The sequence below is a fragment of the Prionailurus viverrinus genome, chromosome X, assembly GCF_022837055.1.
Source record: "Prionailurus viverrinus isolate Anna chromosome X, UM_Priviv_1.0, whole genome shotgun sequence".
Classification (NCBI taxonomy): domain Eukaryota; kingdom Metazoa; phylum Chordata; class Mammalia; order Carnivora; family Felidae; genus Prionailurus; species Prionailurus viverrinus.
Window position 1 is genome coordinate 85,344,187 of NC_062579.1, and position 24,807 is coordinate 85,368,993.

General features: G+C 42.3%; 1 protein-coding gene across 1 annotated transcript in view; it reads right to left on the bottom strand.

Annotated features, from left to right (window-relative positions):
* Positions 1-1,021: 1,021 nt before the first annotated feature.
* Positions 1,022-24,807, bottom strand: part of LHFPL1 (LHFPL tetraspan subfamily member 1) — a 39,165-nt gene continuing 15,379 nt past the window's right edge. Inside the window, exon 3 of the mRNA XM_047844666.1 lies at positions 1,022-1,203. Coding sequence (XP_047700622.1) covers positions 1,022-1,203 — 182 coding nt within the window. The remainder of the gene's footprint in view (positions 1,204-24,807) is intronic.

Below are 24,807 nucleotides of genomic sequence, written 5' to 3' on the forward strand. Positions count from 1 at the left end.
CAACAAATCCTATAGTCTCTGCTCAGAACATTGGATGGACCACAATTTCTGAACTTATAAGGGACTAGAGAATTCGTGCCACTATTTTGATGCCAGTCACCCAGGCAAAACACAAAATGAAATGTTATGAATATTGTAAAGCATAATAAGGAAGGGGTCTTAGACTATATGCAAACATACTTGATTCGTGTTTTCCCCACTGGGAGTCACCCGCCCGTAAGCTTCCCCGCGACTGGAAAGGAAGAGAGGCAGGAGAAAATAGGAAGAGTCAAGGTATAGTCCTGAGAAGGGGACAAAAATTTGAGCAGTGGCACTCCATAGATGTTCGGAGATAGCAATAAGTCCCAGGGGGAGGGCCGTATGCGTGGAGTGGTGGGAACCAACCCTGTCTGTCTCCTAGTCCTTCCCTGCACACAGGTTCTTAGCCTTTAAGTGATAGAGAGGAGCTGTAGGACTCTGAAGAGCTGCTTGATTGTGAAGTTACTTTTCAGGTGAGGATCTTCTCCTTATTTTGCATAAAGGAGCACTTTGGGACTTGAGGGCTAGTGGGTACTCACCAGCTAGGTAAACATTTGAGAGAATCATAGTTCTTGACGAATTCTGTAAATAGCCGCTGACCCGCTGGCTTAAACAAAAGAGAAAACGAATGACTGGTAAGTTAAAAAGCATGCAAACACTAGGCTATACTCCTAGCAGGTGGGTAGCAAGTGGCCTTGTCTTAGTGTCTCTCTCTTTTTTTTTTTTAAGTTTTTGGACGTTTATCACTTATTCCTTTTTTGAGAAACAGTATGAGTGGGGACAGGACAGAGAGAGAGAGGGAGACACAGAATCCAAAGCAGGCTCCAGGCTCTGAGATGTCAGCACAGAGCTTGACGCGGGGCTCGAACTCATTATCTGCGGGATCATGACCTGAGCCGAAGTCGGACGCCTCACCGACTGAGCCACCCAGGCGCCCCTTAGTGTCTCTTTTCAAGGCTCCCTTCCCTTCTCTTTCCCACCCTTTCCAATCTTCTGCCAAAACTCAAGGTTTGAGGCAGTGGTCAAGCTCCATGGCATAAGAATTGGTGTTCCTCATGATGCTCTCCGCCAACATGACAGGCTTGGGGTTTCTTCCAGCAAAACAAGAGAGCCAGGTGCAGATCAACATGGCTGCAGCTGCTGCACCTCCAGCACAGTAATAGGCCCAGCCAAGCCGACAGGTACCTGTAGAAATAGAGACAGAGATATAAAGGTTGGGTTGTCTTCTCATACATTCTCTTTGGGGTGTTAGGGTTATTGTGATAATATGAAACAGCAAATACAACTTGGCTTCCTGTTTCCTCCTTTTCCTCTTGGGCTTATGGCTGGTATTTGCTTTAGAAAGAAGTTACAGAATTTTATTCTGTTACAGTAGGAACCTGGGGGTGGTGTGGGTGGTAATGGTGGTGGTGATGCTAATGAGAATGATGACAAGAGCCACTTAATCACGTGTCAAGAACTATGCTAAACTCCTTGGACATATATCTCATTGACCATTACAGTAACTATATGAGATAGACGCTCTTATTGTCCCCGTTTTATATTAGATGAGGTAACTGAGGCACAGGTTCAGTTAATTGTGAAAAATCACACAGATGAACAGCGATAGAGTCAGGGTATAAACACTGGCTAATCTTGACTCTAAAGCTCTACGTTTTTCACCACACTGATGTGCATAGACTATTTCCAAAGAATCATATTCTGCATCATCAGGAGATTTGACAGGCAAAACATCAATAAAAATCCCTTGCTGTTTACGACATGTCTTTGTCTTAACCTACCCTTGCATCATCGAGGGAAGAAACATGCGTTGGAATGAAGGCCAAGCTTGTGAGGCAGCAGTTTAAGTTTGAAGGGTAATAGGAGAGGTCACCTGTTCAAAAACATCCACTCTACCACCTGCCATCCTATCAGAAGTAAATACTGTCCTTTGAAGTATTTGTGCTTTCTCTGAGAATTTTCCCTCAGAAAATGTCAGTGCCCAAAGAAAAGAGAGCTATTAATTTATAAGGGAACAGACTAACAACTAATTACTAAAAATCAAGTGCCTAAGCAAACAAGACTCCAGCAATTGGAATGGATGCCAGTGATAAGAAACTGCAGAGGGATCCTGAGAAAAGACATAGGTAGTGACCTTCACCTACCTCACAGTCTTGCAGAAAGCTAGGTCTAACTACAGTCAGTTGGAGATGTCAAGACTGATCTTCATGACAATTTACTTTTTAATAACCAATTTCTTCTGTTCACATGGTGCCCAGGGAATGTTAATTTTACTTCTTCTAATTGACTAGTTGGCATGTCATATAAAGAGTCTAAGATGGTCCCAAGTTAGGCTGCTTTGCTCCTCTATTCGGGACAGCCTTATATATCCCGAAATTCTCACCTCAGAAATAGTGTTCCTTCTACCACCAAATTATCACTCATGCTGTCTCTCCTGCCAGAAACAGCTTCTTTCCTCTTATTCACCAACTCATATCTACCTTGGAACTCTATCCAGGACTTCCAAGAAACTTTCCTAGATTAACCCCTATCGGCTCAAGTCACCTCAACAAGTATCCTACCAGGAGTTTGTCCATACATCCCTTACATGGGTGTACCTGTTGGTCAAAATTTTGGGAGGAAAATTTGCATATCAAATAGTTTTCATCTACCCTTTACCCCCTTCTAGATTGGCTCAACAGTGCAGATGCATTAGCTTCTTTCTTGATAATAGCTCCCACATTGTGTCAACAGTGGGTGCTCAGTGTGCATGATTTAGCCTGACAATACTCCAAAGGTGGGTACACTTACTTTTTTTAACCCTCAACAGCCAAACTTATGACTTAATTTTTTTATTAAAGTTACAAAACCGGCCACAGTATTGTTCTGTTTGTTTCTGGAATGTGCTACGATCCTTGTCACCATAAGGCCTATGCATATTCTACTCCCTAAAATGCTTACTACATGTAGGCATGTGCACATATACTTCCCACCACTCTTTTTGCCTAGTGAATTTTCAATCATTCTTCAAAGCTCAACCCAATCATTAATTCCTTAGTGAAGCCCTCCCTGACCTCCCTAAGTCAAATTCCTTCATCAGAGGCCCTCATGAGTACTGTGTATATTGCCTTCTATACTTGAATGAATGAATGGATCCCTTATCCCTTCCCATGGCAAATGTCAAACTTCAGTTCTTCAGCAGAGATACTGCTTTACCATAGACGGAGGCAGTCATATAACTCCCTGAAGTCACATGGCCCCACTGAGAATTATAGCGAAAGCCAGACTACAGTAGATAATGGAAACAATGCAATCCTTAGATAGATGGAGTGAATTTGAAAGAGAACCATTCTTAGGGAAAATAATCTAACTGGCCTCAACATGAACAATGATGGGTAGGACTCTGGGAAGAGTAAACTGAAGAATACCACATTGAGGCAAGCAAACAATAAATTTGTTCCTTAACCACCTTGTCACGCCTCCCCTTAGACATACATACATACTCCCTCTCTTACTAAAAGTAGGAGGTTTTATATAATGCTTTGGGTTTCACAAGGTGAAAACTGTAGAGACGGGCAAACCTTCAACTTCTGCCATCCCTAGGAAGAAGGCTGCAGGTTTTATTGTACCCAGTTCACAGACAGGAATCGTGAGGCTCAGTTGATAGCCTTAGGAACTCTCTCTGAAACAGAGAGGTAGAGGCAAGGATCCAGACCAAGTCTCTCTACTTTCAATCTGGTACTCTGTCTTCTACTGTTTTTTTTTTTTTTTCATCTTCTCAAAAGCCATTTTCCTCTTATAGGACCCTTGACCTATAAGCCCTAAAGAGGGGCTCCTAACTTAATTTGTAATAGATCCACCTGAGCTTCCCCTGTGACCCCTCTAACCGAAATCTCCTGTGCTCACATGGTAGGGTAGACAGGCGCCAGCTCTGAGGTGGACTAACTGTCAGGCAACTTCCTCCTCTCTGGAATGCTCCCAATCTAGTCCAGACAAGGCATCCGAAGTCTCATTCTGTTTCTTCAGTTGCTTGTCAGCTCATCCTCCCATTAGAGTAGCAGGGACATTTTTATTAGGTATATGCACCCAGGGACCAGGGAAAGACTTGTTTCTGTAAATGAAAGGAATAGATACATAGCATGCCATTACCTCTAAGCTCTAGGCAGGAAGAAAGTTGACAGAGTGGGCAACTCCGGAGTGAAGACCTGGCTAGAAGGACTTCAATAAACCTTACTGAAGTCAGTCAGAACCGGTACCACCGGGCGAGGATTCAGCACCAAAGCGCTCCCATTGCCACACCAAATGCACTCAGAGTTTCCATTCACAGAGTCATAGAGTCATGGAGTCACAGCGTCACTGAGGCACAGACACTCCTATTAGGTAACTGAACAGCACCTAAGCTACAGGCTGCTGCCACACAGGGAGCCAAGGAGAAATAGAGGAAATACACCTTCTATCCAAACCTCTCCCCACAAATCTCCCTGTTATCTGCTTGAGGAAATAAAGAGGTGACATCACTAGCATTGCAAAGGGGAGGCAGGGGAAGCAAACCTTTAAAGGAGCACAGCTTCAGGTTGAGAGCTGACGTCAATATTCACCTACTCCACAGAAACCTTGGACACTGGTCTGATGCCCTAGAGAGGAACTTGTGCTTTCTATGAAAGGGTGCAAAATAGGGAGCAGTGACGATGAGCTACTGCCTTTTTCCTCCAATCGCCTTTTAGTGAAGTCCCATGAACCATCACCAATCCCTAAATCCTACTCCTTGAAGCACTGTTGATTCTTCTATTCATCTGACAAATACATATTAAGTTCCTACTATGTGCCATACATTTTGAATATACCATCTCATTTGACTCTCACAACAGCCATGATTCTTTTCCTTAACAGCTGAGAAAATGGAGTCTCAGAAAGATAAATTACTTTACCAACTTACAAGTGTTCAGACGTGAGTGCCAGCACGGAACATCCATGGTCATCTATTTCCATGCCAGAAGAACGGAGCCAAGGATACAAGGTACTATAATCCAAAGTATAATGCCTTCAACTAATCACTTCAACTTTCTGGATCTCAATTTCCTTTTTTTTTTTTTAAGTGAAGGGAATTTTTGCTGGAGAGATTTTAAAAATCCCCTTCCAACTCAGAATGTCCATTCTACTCTGAATGTGATCAATGTTTTAAGAGACATGCAGGAAATTCTACAGGAAAATCTAGGGAAAAAAAAGAATTATTTCTATCTGGGAGAATTCAGGCTCAGGAAATGTTTGTGTGTGTATGGTGTGTGTGTGTGTGTGTGTGTGTGTGTGTGTGTGTGTGTTTACTTAAATTTTAGTTAGTTAATATACAGTGCAAGATTGGTTTCAGGAGTAGAATTCAAAATTCAGTGATTCATCACTTACAAATGACACCCAGTGCTCCTCGCAACAAGTGCTCAGGTAATGCTTTATAAAGAACATAGCATTGCAACTTGACTTCAGTAGCGGGAAGTGGGCATTCTAGGAAGTGGGAATGGTTGGTGTGAGCAAAGTACGTAAGCGAGAAGGTTGACCACACGCTCCAGAAACAGTACTCTATTCAGAATTGCTTCGGGAAAGAAGATGTAGTTGGCAAATAATAAGCTGAATCGAGACCAGGAGGAACCATGGAATGTGGCATCTTTCCCACAAGCAATGGGGAGCAATGGAAATTTTCTGACCAGAGGATGGCAGGATAGAAAACAGTGTCTCAGCCTTGGCACTATTGATATTTTGGGCCAAACAAATCTTTGTTGTACGGGGGTGAAGTGGGGTGGGGTGGGGAGGGTTGTCTTGTGTATTATTGCACCCTGGCCTCTACCGACTAGATGTCTGCAACTTATCCCTCCCCCCTGAGTGGTGGAAACCAAAAATATCCACAAACATTGTCAAGCATCCTTGGGAGTGGGGGCGTGGTGGATTGCTTTCCGTTAAGAACGACTGAGTTAGAGGTATAGTTTGGGAAGATTAACCTAAAATCTCTGTATAAAAGAGACTGGAGGCAGTTGTACACTGTAGGAAGAGACCGGTTAACCAGAGGACAGGGATGCTGGTACACATCCAACAATACATAAAGCAGCCTCCCACAACAAAAAATTATCTGGCCAAAAATGTCAATATTTTTGATGTTAAGCAACCCTCATCTAGGCAAAACACCAGATATTTACACTTTGAATGACCTCCAAAATGAATCTTGATGATCGAACAATTAGCCCAACAGAATGGAAGCTTGTCCCTTAAGAACATCTGTGCATGGTTCCCTATTGACCTGGGGAGCTGGCTGGAACTGCAGCATGGTCAGCTTTGAGTATTCTAGTATGCTAGCTCAGGGAAGCTGGGGAAGGCCAAGGAGAGAGATCTCACAAGGTATTCAGGAGGAATACCCTGGGAGTCAGGAGACTGGAGTCTTTGAAGGAACCTCTTAACTCCACTGGAATTCAGCTATCTCACTCCTAAAATGGGAGAAAGCAATTAAGTACCCGTCTAAAGACAGAGCAAAAAAGACCAGATGAGTTCGTGAGGTCTTTTTCAGAAGTAGCCAGGATCGCTGCTGCCTCACCTCTCAGATTGCACCAATTCTGAGCCTCCATGCTACAATTGTTCAGGGACCTGTGTGCTCAGAAAATAATGCAGTAATCTGGGATCACACTGGGGGATTGTCTCTACACACATGCATATGTATCTGTGAAAAGAAAGATTAGGTGGCAGGAGAGAGGGAGAAAAGAGGTCCTAACTGCAAATTCGCTGCATGCAAAGTTTCTAGAGGGGCCCTGAGATAAGTCTGTTCCTTTTTGTGCTCTTCTGTACAATTTCTAACACTCTATCTGTGAGTCATTCTATTCCAATGTTGAATTTGCTATGACAAGATCCCTCATAAAAGTTATTAAATCATCACTCAGCAGTGGGCCTGACATTTAAATCAAGACACGTTGCTTTTATTCCAAGTTGCAAATCAAATTGGTTTGGAGTTTGACGCTATTTTCTTTGATTCAGCATTAAGTTATATTATTACATCTCTGCTGTTTAGAGAACAAACTGTCACTGGCTGCTACTTAAACTGACTGCCCTCCATAGAACCCCAGTCCTATGTACTTAAGGGACATGGTGTCTGGCCAACTACAAATGGGTCATTATGAACTACTGGGAGGTGTTAGCCACACGCTGATGCTTTTGGTAGGGCCAGCATTGGTGTGGGCGTCAGGATTGGGAATCAGAGTAGGAAAGAGTAACAGGGAGGCTCTCTCTGCAGCTAACATGCTCAGAATGCCAGCTTAGAAGCCAAGGATGCTAGAGAACTAATCCGAAGAAAAGAGTCCTGCTTGGAGAAAGAGGGAAAAGGCATAAAAGAGAGTGAACCCACCTCGGAAGACAGTTTGACAATTTCTTATAAAACTAAAGATACTTAGGGGCGCCTGGGTGGCGCAGTCGGTTAAGCGTCCGACTTCAGCCAGGTCACGATCTCGCGCTCCGTGAGTTCGAGCCCCGCGTCAGGCTCTGGGCTGATGGCTCGGAGCCTGGAGGCTGCTTCCGATTCTGTGTCTCCCTCTCTCTCTGCCCCTCCCCCGTTCATGGTCTCTCTCTCTCTCTCTCTCTGTCCCAAAAATAAATAAAAGTTTAAAAAAAAAATTTAAAAAAAAAAAAAAAAAAAAAAAAAACTAAAGATACTTATACCATATGATTAAGAAATCATGCTCCTTTGTATTTACCCAAAGAAGTTTAAAACTTATGTCCACACAAAAACCTGCACAAGGATTTTTATAGCAACTTTATTCATAATTGCCCATTCTTGGAAGCAAGAAGTCCTTCAGTAGGTGAATGGATAGAGTAACTGGGGTCCATCCAGACAATGGAATATGATTCAACACTAAAAAGAAGTGAGCTACCAAGCTATGAAAAACATGGAGTAAACTTAAATATATATTACTAAGTGGAAGGTCAATCTGAAAAGGCTACTTACTCTAGTATTCCAACTATGGAGATGGTAAAATGGTCAAAGGTTGCCATGAGTTGGTAGGCTTGGGGAGGGATGAATAGGCAGGTCATGGAGTGTTGGTAGAGCAGTGAAAACACTCGGTTTGATAGTATAATGGTGGATACACATCAATATACATTTGTGCAAATGCATAGAATGTATACCACCAAGAGTGAACCGTAATGTAAACTATGGACTTCAGGTGACTATGGTGTGTCAATGTAGGCTTATCAGTTGTAATAAGTATACCACTCCGGGGGGGGGGGGGATGTTGATAATGGTAGAGGCTATGCATGCATGGGGGAATATAGGAAAATCTTTGCACATTCCCTTCAATTTTGCTGTGAATCTTAAACTGCATTATCGAAGTCTTCATTTAAAAAGAGTGAGCTAAGTCTGTCTTTTGGGTTTCTCAAGCCTTCTCTTTTACAAAATCATCTGATGGAAGTCTTGGCCCCTGAAAGTTTGGAGGAAAAGACAGGGAAGCAAGAATATAGCAAGTACCTAATGACCACTGACACTTCCAACACTGATGAAGGGCTAGACGAAATGAAACGGAACTTTCAGATATATGAAGTTTTGATTTGATGCAAGTGTTGCCAAAAGCCTAGTTCTGGGAGCTAACACTCCAGAAAAAGGCATGCTTATGACCCAGGATCAGAGGTAAGGCGCCCCAGATATGTGGTGAGGAAGGGACTAATGGAAGGGAGAAGATCTATGAAGTAGCTTGGAGCTTTGGGGTAGGGCAAGAAGGTATAGAGCTGTTTACCAATGTAAGCAGCTTAGGGGTATGGACGGGGGACTATAGTCCTATACAAAGATGACATCCAAATTCTAGGAACTCATGAAGTCAGGATTCAGGGAGGGGGTTCAGGTAGAATGCAATGAGAACAATATTGACATCTTTTTTTATCATCAAATCTACTCCCATAACCAGGGAACTTGAGAGACACTGCTTGAGCCTTATAGGCAAAATGATGGAAGAAGTGACCCCAAGGTAGAGGGGGACCTGCAATGGGAACAAGCATATTGCCCTCAACCTCACCATCCAGAGCAGAAAGACAGAACAGATATGCAGCATGTCTGTCTAGGAGCCACCTGTGGGGCCATCGCAGCCTTCATAGCAAACCAGGCTGCCTGCACTGGCCCTGAGAACAATCACCTCAGCGACAGAGAGATATTTAAGATTCCGTTGGCATTCTGGGGCGCCTGGGTGGCTCAGTCGGTTACACGTCTGACTTCAGTTCAGGTCATGATCTCACGGTTCATGAGTTCAGAGCCCCGCATCGGGCCCTGTGCTGATAGCTCAGAGCCTAGAGCCTGCTTCGGATTCTGTGTCTCCCTCTGTCTCTGCCCCTTCCCCAGTCGTGCTCTGTCTCTGTCTCTCAAAATATGCACAAATGTTAAAAAAATTAAAAAAAGAGATTCCTTTGGAAGTCTGTGGAGGGAAACGGAAAGAATTAGAGAGAGATTAAAGAAAGGAAAGAGTCTAAAGGAGAGTCAATGGGATAGATAGGTAGAAGAGGAAGAAAAGAAGGATGGGGGGAGTTTAGAAAACATTAGTATAAAATTAGAACACTAGAGAACATAGGGACCGAGTGGAGAGGTTGAGCTCTTCAACAGACCTCTTCCTAATAAAAGTGGAGTTTTCCCCAAAGCATACCCAGCTCAGGAAAATCAGCTGCTCCTCCCTTCACTCACCATCTCAACTTATGAAACGAGGGCTGCAACCCACCTGGTTGGGTTCATGGTTGGGGGTGGGGAGGGCTAGGGTTGCTATTTGCTTATTCAACATATTTTTTGCCATAGGAACTTGCATTTCGTGTTAAGCAGGCAGCAAGGGTTTGGAAGAAGTTGGTGGTCCCATCTGTTCGGAGAGACACTGCTAACTATAGGGTCTCCATAGGTAGCAGCATAAAAATATTTTCAATGCAGCCAAGCTAAATGAGGAGAGAACTTTCTCTGCTAGGTTCAGCATAGATGAATAATTGTAAAATATAAAGCAAAACCAATGAATTCAAGGGCAATTGCCAAACACCCTACCCCCCAACACCCTACCACAGCCCCCAGTAAAAAGATAGCCAAAGCCATGAGGACAGCTTTCTTCTTACTCTCCAGGTTGGGCATAACTATCAACCAGACTCTAGATTGGAGGCCAAGAACCTACTAAAGATTCCAGAAGTCTGTCAGGCTCTCTTGCCAGAGACAAAGGCAAAAAAAAAAAAATCCTTTGAAAAAACTTCAGTAGTTCAGGAAAACATGTTTTTGTTAGTAGTCACTATTTCTAACCACTTCCAGAAAGTCAGTGTAGCACTCAGTAAAGACTCAAATCCTCATGGTGACAGAGATGCCCTGATATGGTTGATTTTCTTTCCCTTATAGTTCTGCCAAAAAAAAAAAAAAGAGCCCTTCCATTGAAATCTTCCACAGCACCCTTAAACATCTGCTTCTGACCCATCCACATATGTTGCCAACCAGTCTTTCCTATTTATATTATTTCCTGCATAGCTATCCCAAGTTTTAGCTAATCTGCTCATCTTTTTCCTCATTAGGGGATAAATGAGAGGAATCATGTCTTAGGCCAACTTAAATTGTGCTTCTGGATCTTTCTTAAGATTGACCCCCACCAGCCCCTGAAGAAACCTTCGTGTCACTCTGTTATTCTTTATATAGACCATCAAACGACACTTGAAGCAGCTTTTCAGAAGAGCTTTGGGAATTGCCGTAGACTGTATGTTTGTGAACCCCCAAATTTATATGTTAAATCTTAATGCCCAACGTGATGGTATTTGGAGGTGGAGCCTTTGGGAATTGACTAGGTCATGAGGGTGGAGCTTTAATAAATGGGATTAGTGCCCTTATGAAAGAGACCCCCCAATGAGCTCCCATGCCCCCTCCTGCCATGTGAGGACACAGCGAGAAGATTGCCACATGTGAAGCAGAAAGAAAGAATTCACCAGACACTAAATCTGCTGGCACCTTGATCTTGGACTTCTTAGCCTCCAGAACTGTGAGAAAAGCATTTCTGTTGTTTATAAGCCACCTAGTTTTTGGCATCTCTCACAGCAGTCCAAATGGACTAAGACAGGTACTTTCCCCCCCAAAGAGACTGGTCAAAAACCAGCCAACCAAGTGTTTGTACCTGTTCGATTCAACATGAGCTCTCTAAGAAATTGGCCTCTCTCATCTAGCATCTGCTCAATAGATTTCTGATTGTATCCACTTGAACTTTTTCAGCTCATAGTCACTGTGGTGAGCACTTTAAATATGTTGTTCTCACATAGGTAAGATCAACAAACTAGATTGAGGGAAAGGGAGCCAGAGAGAGAAGTGGAACAAGTGAAGAGAATATTAGTGTGACGAGTGCTATTATATAGATGAAACAAAGATATAGATGTAGGGCATCAAATCCAGCTCAAAGAGGGCAAGGAGTTTTCAAGAAAAAGTAGGAAGTTAACTAGCTGAGGAAGGGGGAGAAGGGTGTTCCTAACAATGGACACAGCACATGCAAGGTTGCAAAGGTTTGAAAGAACATGGTATTTTGAGGGTGGCCGGGCAAGAGGAAGATCTTGAGTGTTAATGGACGTGACGGCCAAGGTCCATATAGGCCATTCTTAAGGAGTCTTTATCCTGTAGACAATGGGGACCATTGCTAAAGAATGGGAATGACATCAGATTTGCATTTTTCAAAATCACTTTGGCCACAGGAGGTGAGACTGATCAAGGGAGTAGTGTGAGAAATATGAAGAGAGAGTCAAGAGTTGTTTTCTGTAATATAGATGGCAACTTACACTAAAAGAAGATAGATTCTAAAGTTCTCATGAGCCTTAGCAGTTTATCCTTTTTGATGATTCATGTCATTATGGTTTGTAATTGATATTATTATGGTTGAATTTGTTAGATGTCTATATATGTATATATATAGACATAATAGATGCATGTTTATATAATATATATATATAATGGCTATATGGATGATATATATAGATATATATATATCATATATCGTATATTATATATATAACATCTCCTCAAAGCTTCTTGAATACTATATTCTTGAATTCTTAAAATTATGTACAGTGTCTCATTCAGTATTTTATGTACAGTAAGTGTCCATAATATGCTTATTGAGTGACTGTTACATACTTTTTTTTTTCTCATTGGACTAAATGGCTTTATTGGGGAAATCCAGGATCACAACAGACTTAAGAGTTGCAACTGGGTCCCTTCTTCCTGCCAAAGGTGGGCACAGCATTGACAAATGGCTGGTTGTACTGCAACCAGTACAACCATATGACTTGGCCTTTCTTCTTCCATTTATCCTGTTTGGCCACCTTGGGAGTCCGCCCTCTTATGTTCCCAGCACAGGCCAGGGAACCACGGACTTTTCTTCCAAGCATGGGGCCAGCTGCTTCCAGGGTGATCAGAGCCTCAACTCCACACTGGCCAGGAATGGCCTCATCCTCTAGGTGATTGCCTGCCAAGAGGAAGACTTGGCCTTATTGAGTGATCCCCTCCCGTGAGACTGAACCACGGCCACCGCAGCCTCTACTGCAAAGATAGAGTCAAGAAAGAGGAAGGAGCAAGGGTGCACACGTGCTCACCACCTGCTATGTGCCATGTCACTGCTCTTCTGGCAAGCTGACACACCTCACGACTCAGGAGCAAGTGCACCTTCATTCCAGCCATTGATTTAGCCCCATACCTGTGAGGCCAGCTTTGAGCATTCAGCTATTTCCATCCATGCTCCATTGGCCAATAGATATAGACCCTGAAGGCTCTCATCGGGCCTGGAACCTCTAGGTAACAACCAATGCCACAAATATGTTAAATAATGTGTGGCAATACCACCCAATATGTGTATAGAACTTTACAATTTACGAGGCGCTTTTTCTATCCATTATTTCATTTAATCCTCTTTTATTTGTTGTATTCATTCATCAAGCCCCAGCTAGAGGCAGGAATGTTGTTATAGAGAAAGCCATTGAGTAGACAGGTAAGCATTTGACCAAAAGTGACACTTAGCCAGAGAGTAGAGACTGGGCCAGGACCATATGTGCTCGGAAGTCAAGTGGTGCACGAACAAGATCCTGGATGAGAATTACAGAGAACGGTGTCTGCAGCCATGACATGTCATTTACAAACTGAACCAGTAGGCAAGTGATTTAACACTTTGGAGTGTCAGCCCTCCTGTGAGTAAAATGGAAGTAACGCCACCCACCTCACAGAGCCGCTGTGAAGGTCAAATGATATGACACATATAAAGCACTCAGCACAACACCTAGAATGATCAACGCATCTTGGCTCCTTTTTCTTCCTGCTAAACACTTTTCAACTAGTCTATTCCTTCCCACAAATGTCTGGAGAGAGCTTTAAAATACAGATTTCTAGGCCCGGCTCCAGATACATAGAATTATTATCTCTGGGAAGAGGGCCCAGATGATTGCAACACACAGTCCAGTGGGGAACCACCTGAATGAGACCATATCATTAGCTCAAACTGGTCTAGCTTTCAGATGAAAAGTCCGACTTTCACTGAGAACCTACAGCGCTCGATGCAATGCTAGGGGCTTTCTCTTGAAAGATGTATTTGCGTGCAATTTCTCCCAAAATTCACCCGGGTGGGGGGGGGGGCTTGGTGAAGACGGTTTGAAAAAGTCATACAACACAGCAGAAAGACATATATTTCCACCCCTGTAACTCTAACCTTGCCAGAGAACTGCCCCTGGGATGTGTGTGCAAGAATTGTTCCCCGTTTTCCTTCTGGTTCCTACCTTTGAAATCTGTTTCACTTATCAAATAACCTGGGTCAGTCTAACCCATAAGAATAATGGCAGTCATTGTTCACATTTATTGAGTTCGGGCCCTATACGAAATTTTAGGTACATCAGTTCATTTCATCTCTGCGAGAGCCCTGTGAAAATGGGCGTTACGGTACTAACACCCCTATTTACAAACGGTTTCTGTTTCTAAACAAAGGCTTACAATACTGTTTCATTCCCCCGTAGCCAGGGAAAGACACAGACTAAAACTGAGGGGGACAAAAAACTATGATATTGAGGTTTGTAGAAGGATAGTTGAATGGAGGAAACGGAAGCAAGGAAATTAAACGTGAATCGTATTCTTTGACCTGAGGACCAGAGGCTGAACGAAGAAGCAGAGAACAGAATGAATTCGCCTGACTTTACTGCCATCTCGTGGTGGTCTGATGTACAGACAAGCAGTTCACAAGTCTGCCTTCACTGTTTCAGTCAATGAGCCCGCTAGACCCTCTGCGAAGCGCTAAGTGGGGAAATAAGGCCAAGTAAATTGAGAACCTGCCCTCTGGGGTCTTTTTAGAGTCTTGTCTCCCTCTGGAGTCGTCAAGCTGGAAGTCACCTTAGGGATCGATTCTTCCAGGGGTAAGCACACCTTTCTCATGCTGGCTATTTCAGGAAAGGCAGAAATGTTTATAAGCACCGTCATTTTTTTTTTTTTCCTATTCAAAATGAAAATAGCTTAGCATCCCATGGGATGTATAGAATCTCATTAAAGTTCTTCACTATTTTTAAGAGATGACGGTCAGTGAGAAACCTGGCACTGGAGTTTAGTCACTAAAATGATACATTCTGGGGGGAGGAATCTAACAGTAGATAAGCTTTCTCATCTTCGACGCCCGACGCCTGTAGGGCATCGTTTTCATAAAGTACATTTATGTGCACTTTGTCATTTCATGGCCAAAACAATCCCTGAAAGTAGATAAAAAAAGTCATCCTCACTTTAGTCATGGGGAGCTAGGGTTAAAGAAGTGAAATACAGGGGCGCCTGGGTGGCTCAGTCAGTTAAGCATCCAGCTTCGGCTCAGGTCATGATCTCTCGGTTGGTGGGTTTGAGCCCTGTGTCTGGCTCTGTGCTGACAGCTTAGAGCCTGGAGCCTGCCTCGGATTCTGTGTCTCCCTCTCTCTCTGCCCGCCCCCCCCCCCCCGCCCTGGCTCTCTCTATCTCTGTCTGTGTGTCTCTCAAAAGCAAATAAACATTAAAACAATTTTTTAAAATGATGACAAAGAAAGAAGTGAAATGTATATGAGGAATCTAAAAAAGCCAAAGTCATCCAAAACAGAGAGTAAAATGGTGGTTACCAGGGGCTGGGGGTGGGGAGATAGGACAGATGTCGTTTAAGGGTACAAATTTGCAACAAGGAGTAAATAAACCCTAGGGGTCTAATGCACAGTATAGTGAATATAAACAATAATAATGTATTATAATCATCAAACTTGCTAAGAGACTAGACCTTAATTATTCCAGCCACTAAAAAGAAATAATTATGTAATATGATAGGGGTGCTAATTATCACTACAATGGCAGTCATTTTACAGTTTATTAAATGTATCATATTAACCTGTTGTACACCTTAAATTTATACAATGTTATAGGTCAAATATATTTCAATAAAAAAAAACGCAAAAAATAAGGAGCTGAGATGACTCAGCTATGGTCCCATAGTAAGATGACAACAGAGCCACCTTACAATCGGTTCATTCCACTCAGTGCAACATTTAGAGAGTGCCAAGCATGTTCCAGGCACCAGGGATATACGGCTGAATGAAGTTGCTCCCTGACTCACCCGTTTCCTCCTGTCTGTTCCAGCTTAGCCCAGCTCTTCTGGATGGAGACTCCTCTTTATGTGAGTTAGGAGGGCAACTGGAAAAGCTTAAGCAACACCTGAGCCGGGAGTTTTCCAGAAGGACAGGCTGCCCAGGGCATTCTAGCCGATGCTGCCCCATAGATGAGTTGCTTTTCTCAATCCCCTGGGCCAATCCCTGGCCCTCACTCCCCTGGGGGAGTGATAATTAAAGGCTCCTCTCCTCTAGGAAGGCTGCCTTAAGTAGACTGGTTTATCCTTCTGGTTTTTTAAGAACACAATAGATAAACATGAAATTGGATCAAAGGCTTCACCACAAACGTAGGTGGGTCACAGCAGAGGTCTAGGTAGGTGTCTGGGGCCTCTGGTTGCTCCTCAGTCTAATTCAATGCTCTCTCTATAAAAACAGAGAAACTGAGGCTCGGGGTGGGGGCGTAACGTGCTCGAGCAAATTTAGGAAAATCAAAACACAGCTGTCCTGATACCCAGGCCAGGACTGTTTCTACCACACTCTGCTGCCCCTCTGTGGACGTGAGAATGTATTAAGCTGCCTCATTGTGCTGCGGTGAGCACAAGAAAACAGACTGTCCATAAAGAAGGAAACTGATAAAGAGGAAAGGTAACAGGAAATGCCTGGAAACTGAACCCATAAAGTCTAAACCCCAAGTCGCCGTAAAAGGCTTTGAACTGGCAAGAATGAGAGGAAATTATGAGAGAACAAAGGAAATGGGCCTCAGAGAGAGGAAACACAGGGAGCACACATGAGGCCTTTGGGTAGCCTCTGTTGCAGGCCTTTGTCAAGTTGAATGGGTCTCTCCCTCCCTCCCGGAAGTCAAGCCTGGGGTGTCCTCCCTAAAGAGGCTCTGGAGAACTGTGCCGACTACCTACAAACACAAGTTACATTTAGTGCAGCCTGTTGTGTGAAATGCTTTGTATGTGTGTATCACTTCACTTAATCTTCTCAATATCCTTTTGGAGAAAAATATTTTTATCGATCCCCATTAATGGAGACACAGTGAGGTTAACCAGCATGCCCCCAGATTCACAACTAGGAAGTGGCAAGACTCAAATTTGAATGCAGTTCTTTCTACTATTAACCTGTTGTGTTTTAAAAAAAAAATTTCTTTTTAATCTTTATTTTTGAGAGAGAGCGCGCATGAGCAGGGGAGGAGTAGAGAGAGGGAGACACAGAAGCCGAAGCAGGCTCCAGGCTCTGAGCTGTCAGCACAGAGCCCGATGTGGGGATCGAACCCATGAGCCATGAGATCATAGGTTCTCACTGAGCTGAAGTCGGACGCTCAACCGACTGAACCACCCCGGCGCTCGACGACTGCACTGTGTGTTTTGCCTGTGTGAGCTCATTTAATCCTCACGCCAACCCCACGAGGTAGCAATAAGCTCCCAAATGCTGAAAAACTGGCCCCAGGTCACAGAGCTCAGGATGTAGCTGTGCTAAAGCCCACTCTTACCACTAGTCAATCTTCCCTTGGGTTCTTCCCTGACTCACGCTGTTGATGCCAATTAGAGACTCGGTGAAGGACAAATAGGTGGTAGAGTTAAATGCATCAACTTGACGTTGGACTGAGGATTCACTTGTGTGGGATCAAATTGTTGAAATCTCTATTTGATGGCCGGAGTTTAATTAAGAACCATCCAAACACCTTTCTCAGCTTAAATCTCTCATTTAGTTAATCAAATTAAAGTGTGGGAAAGTTTGCCCTTAACAGGCTGTTGCTGGGAGCCTTTGTCTGACTTTCCCCTTCGTACTGAATGAGTGATTCATTCAACAAACAGGTATTGATTGGATTGCTATTGGGCAGCACGGGTAGTACGCCTGAGAGTCAGGAAGCTAGTCCCAGGTCTCTAGTTGTGGGGCTTTGAGAAAGCCACCTGCCCCCATTGGGTCTCACTAGATATAAATAAACCCGCTGATTGATCTGTAAGGTCCCTCCCACTGTAGGTTTCAGTGCAAGCTCCTGATCAGCGTTTGTTTTGTTTTCCTGTATTAAATATTTGATTGCTAACTTCTCATTTATTTTTATTGAGCTATAATTGATGTATGACATTATATTCATTTCAGATGTACAAACGATTCAATATTTGTAAATGTTATGAAATTAACATCACGTAAGTCTACTTAACATCCATCACTATACATGATTACAATATTTTTCTTGTGATAACTTTTAAAATCTACTCTCTTAGCAACTTTCAAATATACGATAAGTATTACTAACTATAGTCACCATGCTGTACATTACGGCCCCAAGACTTATTTATTTTATAATTGGGAATTTGAACCTTTTGACCCCCTTCACCTATTTCACCTACCTCCTACCGTCTGCCTCTGGCAATAACCAATCATTTCACTGTATCCATGAGTTTGGTTTGTTGGTTAGTTGTTGGATTGGTTGGTTTTATAGATCATACAGTATTTACCTTTCACTGTCTTATTTCACAAAGCATAATGCCCTCGAGTTTAATCTATGTTGTTGCAAATGTCAAGATTTCCTTCTTTTTTATGCTTGAATAATATTCCACTGTATACATATCCCATATTTTCTTTATCCATTCATCCATCAATGGATATGTAGTTTGCTTCCATATTTTGGTTATTGTAAATAATGCTGCAATGAACAGGGGAGTGCCTATATCTTTTTGAGATAGTGTTTTCATTTCCTTCAGATAAATATCAAGAAATGAAACTCCTGGATCATATGGTAGTTCTATTTTTTTAATTTTTTGAGGAATTTCCAGTTTTCCACAGTCGCTGCACCAATTTACATGCCCACCAACAATGCACGAGGGTTCCCTTTTTTCCACATCCTCACCAACACTTGCCATTTTTTGTCTTTTTGATAATAGCCACTGTAACAAGTGTGAGGTGATATCTCATTGTGATTTGGATCTGCATTTCATGATAATTAGGGGTGTTGAGAAATTTTTCATGTACCTGTTGGCCATCTGTATGCCTTCTTTGAAAAAAAAATGTCTATTCAGATCCTCTGCCCATTTTTTAAATTGGATTGTTTGAGGTTTTTCTGCTATTGAGTTGTATGTGTTCTTTATATATTTTGGACATTAACCCCTTATCATCAGATACATGATTTGCATATACTTTCTCCCATTTGATAGGTTGCCTTTGCATTTTGCTGATGGTTTCCTTTGCTGTGCAGAAGCTTCTTAGTTTAATATAGACCCACTTGTTTATTTTTGCTTTTGTTGCCTTTGCTTTTTGTGTCAAATCCAAAAAAAAAAAAAATCGGCAAGACCCATGTCAAGGAGCTTACTTCCTATGTTTTCTTCTAGGAGCTTTTTGGTTTCAGGTCTTATGTTTAAGTCTTTAATCCATTTTGAGTTAATTTTTGTGTACAGTATAAGATAGTGGTCCAGCTTCATTCTTTTGCATATAGTGGTTCAGTTTTCTGAATACCATTTGTTAAAGACACTTCCCTTTTCTCATTGTATACTCTTGGTTCCTTTGTTGCAAATTAATTTGTGTGGGTTTATTTCTGAGCTCTCTAGTCTGTTCCGTTAATCTATACATCTGTTCTTATGTCAATACCATACTGTTTTGACTAGTATAGATTTGTAATATAGTTTGAAATCAGGGAATATGATCCCTCCAACTTTGTTCTCCTTTCTCAAGACTCTCTTGGCTATTTGGGGGGGGGGGGTCTCTTGTGATTTTATGATAAGAAAAGATAGGATTCAGTAAGCAGAGAGTGAAAGGTTAGGACCTGAGGTCCCTGGGTGGGGAAAAACACATATTTTGGAACAATGCTGGGAGTGTCTGAACACAGCAAAGCCCCTCAGGCGTAAGGTTCCTCTTAAGAATATAACAGACACCACCTACTCCCCCTCAGGTTCCCTTCAGGAATTTGACAAAAGACCTAATTAAAAATAAGTAGTAGAGCATAAAACACATGACCCACAAGGAATGGTATGGCCATAGTCCACCCCTCATGCAATGGAGTCGAGCCAATCAGGAATGTTCAACCCAGCACCCAGAGTTATCCAGCCAATAAGGGTAGAACATGAGAAGGAACGAGGGGGAAGGGAAGAGGGGTGGTGACCGGAACCTTATAAAATAAGGACCCTCGCCTATAGTCCTTGGGCATTCACTTTCAAATGTCCCCTCTCTGTAAGGAGAGGTTTCCTACTATTCTTCCTTTCTGATCTTATATGCTAATAAAATTCTGCCTGCTGCTCATTTTGTGTCCACATCTTCATTCTTGGAAGTGGCAAGACAATGAACCCTGGGTATTGAGGTAAAAAAAATCCTACAACACTTTCATACAAGTTAATTTCCTCTTTGAAGGGAGAAAAAGAAGAAAAGGAGTCAATTACTTAAACTGCTCAATTGATGACCCTGGTGGGTGACAGCCAGATAAGGTATGTTCCAGGGGGTTAGAGCAGGCACTGAGGGAGGATTGGGACAGCAGGGGACCTGGAAGATAGGTTTGGAGACATGAGAGAAGATCCTAGAAATAAGGGAGGCAATGGAAGGGAGGTGGTCACGTAATGGAATCGATGTGAGTTAGCTCCTCGGTGAGTCAGAAACTGGACCAGGTTGAGTTGTCTCACAAAGTAAACTTTATTTGCAGCAAATAAGGAGATCACGAAGGAATAGCTTCCAAAGCCATGACTCCCCCTTTTATTTAGGTTTAGGATAAATATTTAGATAGGGAAGCCTTGTCATTGTATGTAGAGGCAGGCATAAGTTCACACATGCACCTTAAGGAAACATGCCCATACATACATTGTGTGTTATGTAATGAGGCTGAGGGTCCACCTTGGGTGGAGATTTTAGTATTATAATAAAGGTAGTCATGAGTCATTCTAGAGGTCACTCCAAGGTCCATCTGTGCAGGTGCGGGTCAGGGGTTAAGTTAAAATTAGTCTGGATGGTCTGGGCTGGCTGGAGGTCTTGTCAGGGCAGTCACTTGCTCCAGGGGCAGTTTCACTTTCCCTTTGCCTAAGTTCATAGATAAGCTGGAAAAAAAGAGCTTAAAAAATGTGGGACAAGGGTCGGTGAGCACAAGCTGGAGGACAGTAAAGGTCAGGTCTTGGGGGTCTAACTGGTGATAACCAAACTTTTGGGGTGAAAGAGTTTGGGAATTCCTTATACAACCGTGTTTTTGTCTTAGGAGCTGTGTCTTCTCCAGACCCTCTGATGTTTTATTTTCCCTTCCCTGCTCTACTCAATCTCTTCCTTTCAAGAAGAGAGACCAAGGGGCGCCTGGGTGGCTCAGTCGGTTGAGCAGCCGACTTCGGCTCAGGCCATGATCTCGCGGTCCGTGAGTTCGAGCCCCTCGTCGGGCTCTGTGCTGACAGCTCAGAGCCCGGAACCCGTTTCTGATTCTGTGTCTCCCTCTCTCTCTGCCCCTCCCCCATTCATGCTCTGTCTCTCTCTGTCTCAAAAATAAATAAACATTAAAAAAATTTAAAAAAAAAGAAGAGAGACCAAGATGGGTAGTACCTAAAGAGTAGATATGCTAGAAGACTAGAGAGAGGCCCTAGATAGACTGTATGTGATCTTAGAACATATGAAACAAAAAGTTTTGTATATCTTTCTTCTATGGTCAAGTTTAGCAAGACAACTTAGGTGTCTGTATTAATGCAAGTCAAATCTAGAGGCACTTTAAAATCTCCCACACATATCCATTCCACTTACGACCTCTTCCAGAATCCCGTCAGGTGCCGCTGCTGCCTGATGTATTTGTACCCTGACTACACTAAAAGATCGACAGGGGACTCAGACTGAGGGTGGAAGTGAGAAAGACAAGATGTAAAACTAGGTACTTTCCATGATGTTTCAGACATTTGTTTCTGGAAACAATAGAGCTAAAGCAGATCTTAAGGAAAAATTCTCAAATGACTCAAGACACACCCTCACCAGTGGAGAGGGGAAAAGTCATTGCGCGCACATGGGAAGGTGAGTCTGGAGATAAGCTCCATTCACAGTTGTGCCTTTAACTTGCTGTATGACCTTACACAAATCACTTTACCTATTCCTACCTCAGGCTTTCCTCATTATAAAATGGGCATATTACCATCCGTTATCCATGCACTTTTGAAAATCAGATTAGATAATATTCATGAGAACATTTTGCAAATGTGATCTATTGATAGACCTTACCTTGCATTTAAGTGCTGTTGGTAACACAGTGGTTTTATAAGCTAGCTTGAAAACTGCTCTGTCCCATTAGAAGTATTCAGCTTCTCAAAATTCTCAGTGGGGCTCAGTTGGGTGTCCACTGTCTGTATAGGCCATCGGGTATGAAGGAACTCCCTAGTAGTTTTGTGGATCTAAGAGGATTTTGAAAACCACAGTGAAGCTGAAATATGTGAAACCCGCTGAAATGAAGTCTCTGTTCAAGGGTCTTCTTGTACCTTCGCATTCTCAAGGACCTTGCTTTTCTGCATCAATCTGTCTCCACTACAGGATGATTATCATCATTACTCAAGTATTTGGCCATCTTAGAAAAAGCCTCTCTTAATCCTACATCCTCCCCTCCTCCAGCTACTGCTCAGTTTCTCTGCTTTCCCTCATAGCAAAACTTTTTGAAAGAATTGTTTACACATGCTGCTTTCATTGTCCTCATCTCACAACTACTCCAATATCTGTAATTGCAAAACTTCTCTAGGTCAACTTTGGCTGGCTGATGCCAATGGTCACTTCTCTGTCCTCATCTAGCAACTTGAATCAGTATTACACACAATTGACTACACCCCCTTCTTTGATGGATACTCTTTCTCTTGGCTTTTGTGACCCTGCATTCTTTTTTTGTTTTTAAGATTTTATTTTTAGGGGCACCTGGGTGGCTCAGTTGGTTAAGCATCCGACTCTTGATTTCAGTTCAGGTCATGATCTCACGGTCATGAGATCACACCCCAAGTTGGGCTCTGCACTTGGTGTGGAGCCAGCTTGAGATTCTCTTTCCTTCTCCCTCTGCTCCTCCCCCACTTGCACACATGCACTCTCTTTCTCTATTAAAACAATAAAAAAATAAAATAAAATAAAATAAAATAAAATAAAATAGATTTTATTTTTAAGTACTCTCAAACACCCAACATGGGACTTGAACTTACAACCCCAAGATCAAGAGTCACATGCTCTACCAACTGAGCCAGCCAGGCGCCCCCCTATTTTTCTTTATATGTCTCTCTGGCTATTCTTTCTGGGCCTCCTTAGTAGGCTCTTCCTTCTCTACAGAGGAGCATAGAGGTTAAAAACACAGACTCTCAAGCCCTGCTTTCCAATATGGTAGCCACTAGTCACACTGTGGCTATTGCATTTAAATTAATAAAATTAAAGAAATAAAGTTAATAAAATTAAATAAAATAATAAGATTAAATATTTATTAGGTTAAATTAAAAATTGAGTCCCACCAACCTACTCTTTCAATTGCTCAACAATAACATACGGCTAAAGGCTAAACACATTGGACAGAAAGACACAGAACATTTCCACCATTGCAGGAACTTCCTTTGGATGGTGCTAGCTAGAACCAGACCTCTAGAATTCGAATCCCAGCTCTACCAGTTTATCAGCTGAGTGACCCTGAGCAAGTTACTTAATCTCATAGAAAAAATCCCTGCCTTCACAGAGTTTATGCTACCCCTACAATGGAAAAATATGGCATGCTGGAAATGTAGAAAGGAGATCTATGAACATTGATAGCTCTCTAAAAGATTTTGGTAAGTAAAAAAATGCAAGGTGCAGAATGGTACAGTTAGCTACTAGATACCTAATATGACCTTGGATGAACAAAATAAAGATTTTTTTTTATATTTTTATATTTTATATATATATTTTATATATTTATTTATTTATATTTAAATATATATTTATATATATTATATATAAAATATATATAATATATATAATATATTATATATGTTTATATTTTATATTCATATTTTTATATTTATTACAATTCTGGAGAGATATAAAAAATTTAGTGGTCCCTTTGGGGAATGGAGTCAGGGTTAGGAAAAAGACTTTGGCTTTGCATTTTATATGTTTATGTACTGTTTAATCACATGCATAAATTGCTTTTGATTAAAAATCAGAATCCTAAATTTATATGTATATGATTTGGAATTTTTCTTATTATCCATTGCTGTATAACAAACTGTCCCCAGAGAGTCGCCTGGATGACTCAGTCAGTTAAGCATCCAACTTCGGCTCAGGTCATGATCTCACAGTCCATCAGGTCAAGCCCCTGGTTGGGCTCCGTGCTGACAGCTCAGAGCCTGGAGACTGCTTCGGATTCTCTGAGAGTGTCTCTTTCTCTTTCTGTCCCTCCCCCGCTTGCACTCTGTCTCTCTCAAAAATAAATAAACATTAAAAAAATAAAAATAAAAAACTACCTCTAGAATATAGTAGATTAAAACAACATCCATTTTGGGGTCCCTGGGTGGCTCAGTCGTTTAAGCATCCAACTCCTGGTTTTGGCTCAGGTCATGATCTCACGGTTCATGAGATCAAGCCTTGCATCAGGTCTCAGCGTGCAGCCTGCTTGGGATTCTTTCTCTCCCCACCCCCCCCGCGCTGCCCCCCCTCAAAAATAAATAAATAAACTAAAAAATCCATTTTATTATATCTCATGAATCTATAGGTAATAATTTGGTCAGAGCTCACCTGAGCAATTTTTCTACTGCAATTGGCTTTAACTAGAGTCATTCAGTGGTATTCAGATGGCTTGAATGGAGGGCCTAGGACTGCTTTGCACACATGTCTGGTGCTTTGCAGGAATGGCTGGAAGTTTGGACTCAGCTGGGCCTCTCTCTGTTTCCAAGTATCTGTGGGACTTTCCATTTGGTCACTCCCACAGAGTAGTCAAAGTTTTTATATGATGGCTTAGAGATCCCAGAAACCAACATGGAAACTGAACGTTCTTTAGAGGCTAGGCCTAGAATAAGCTTTATGTCACTTCTGCCATACTCTATTGGTTAAAGCAGTTATAGGCCAGCCCAGATTTATAACATAAGCAGTAGGGACAGACCTAGCCTCTCTATGGGAAGGGCATCAAAGAATTTGTGCTCATCTTTAATCCAATACATACCCCAAGAGTGCTGCCTTAATACAAGTTATATCTTTGATAATTCAGGTTAGGACTAAAAATTGTAACAGTGAATGGTTCAGGATAACTGGAATGGAAACCCAGGGAAAGAGGAGCTAAAAACACAAGTG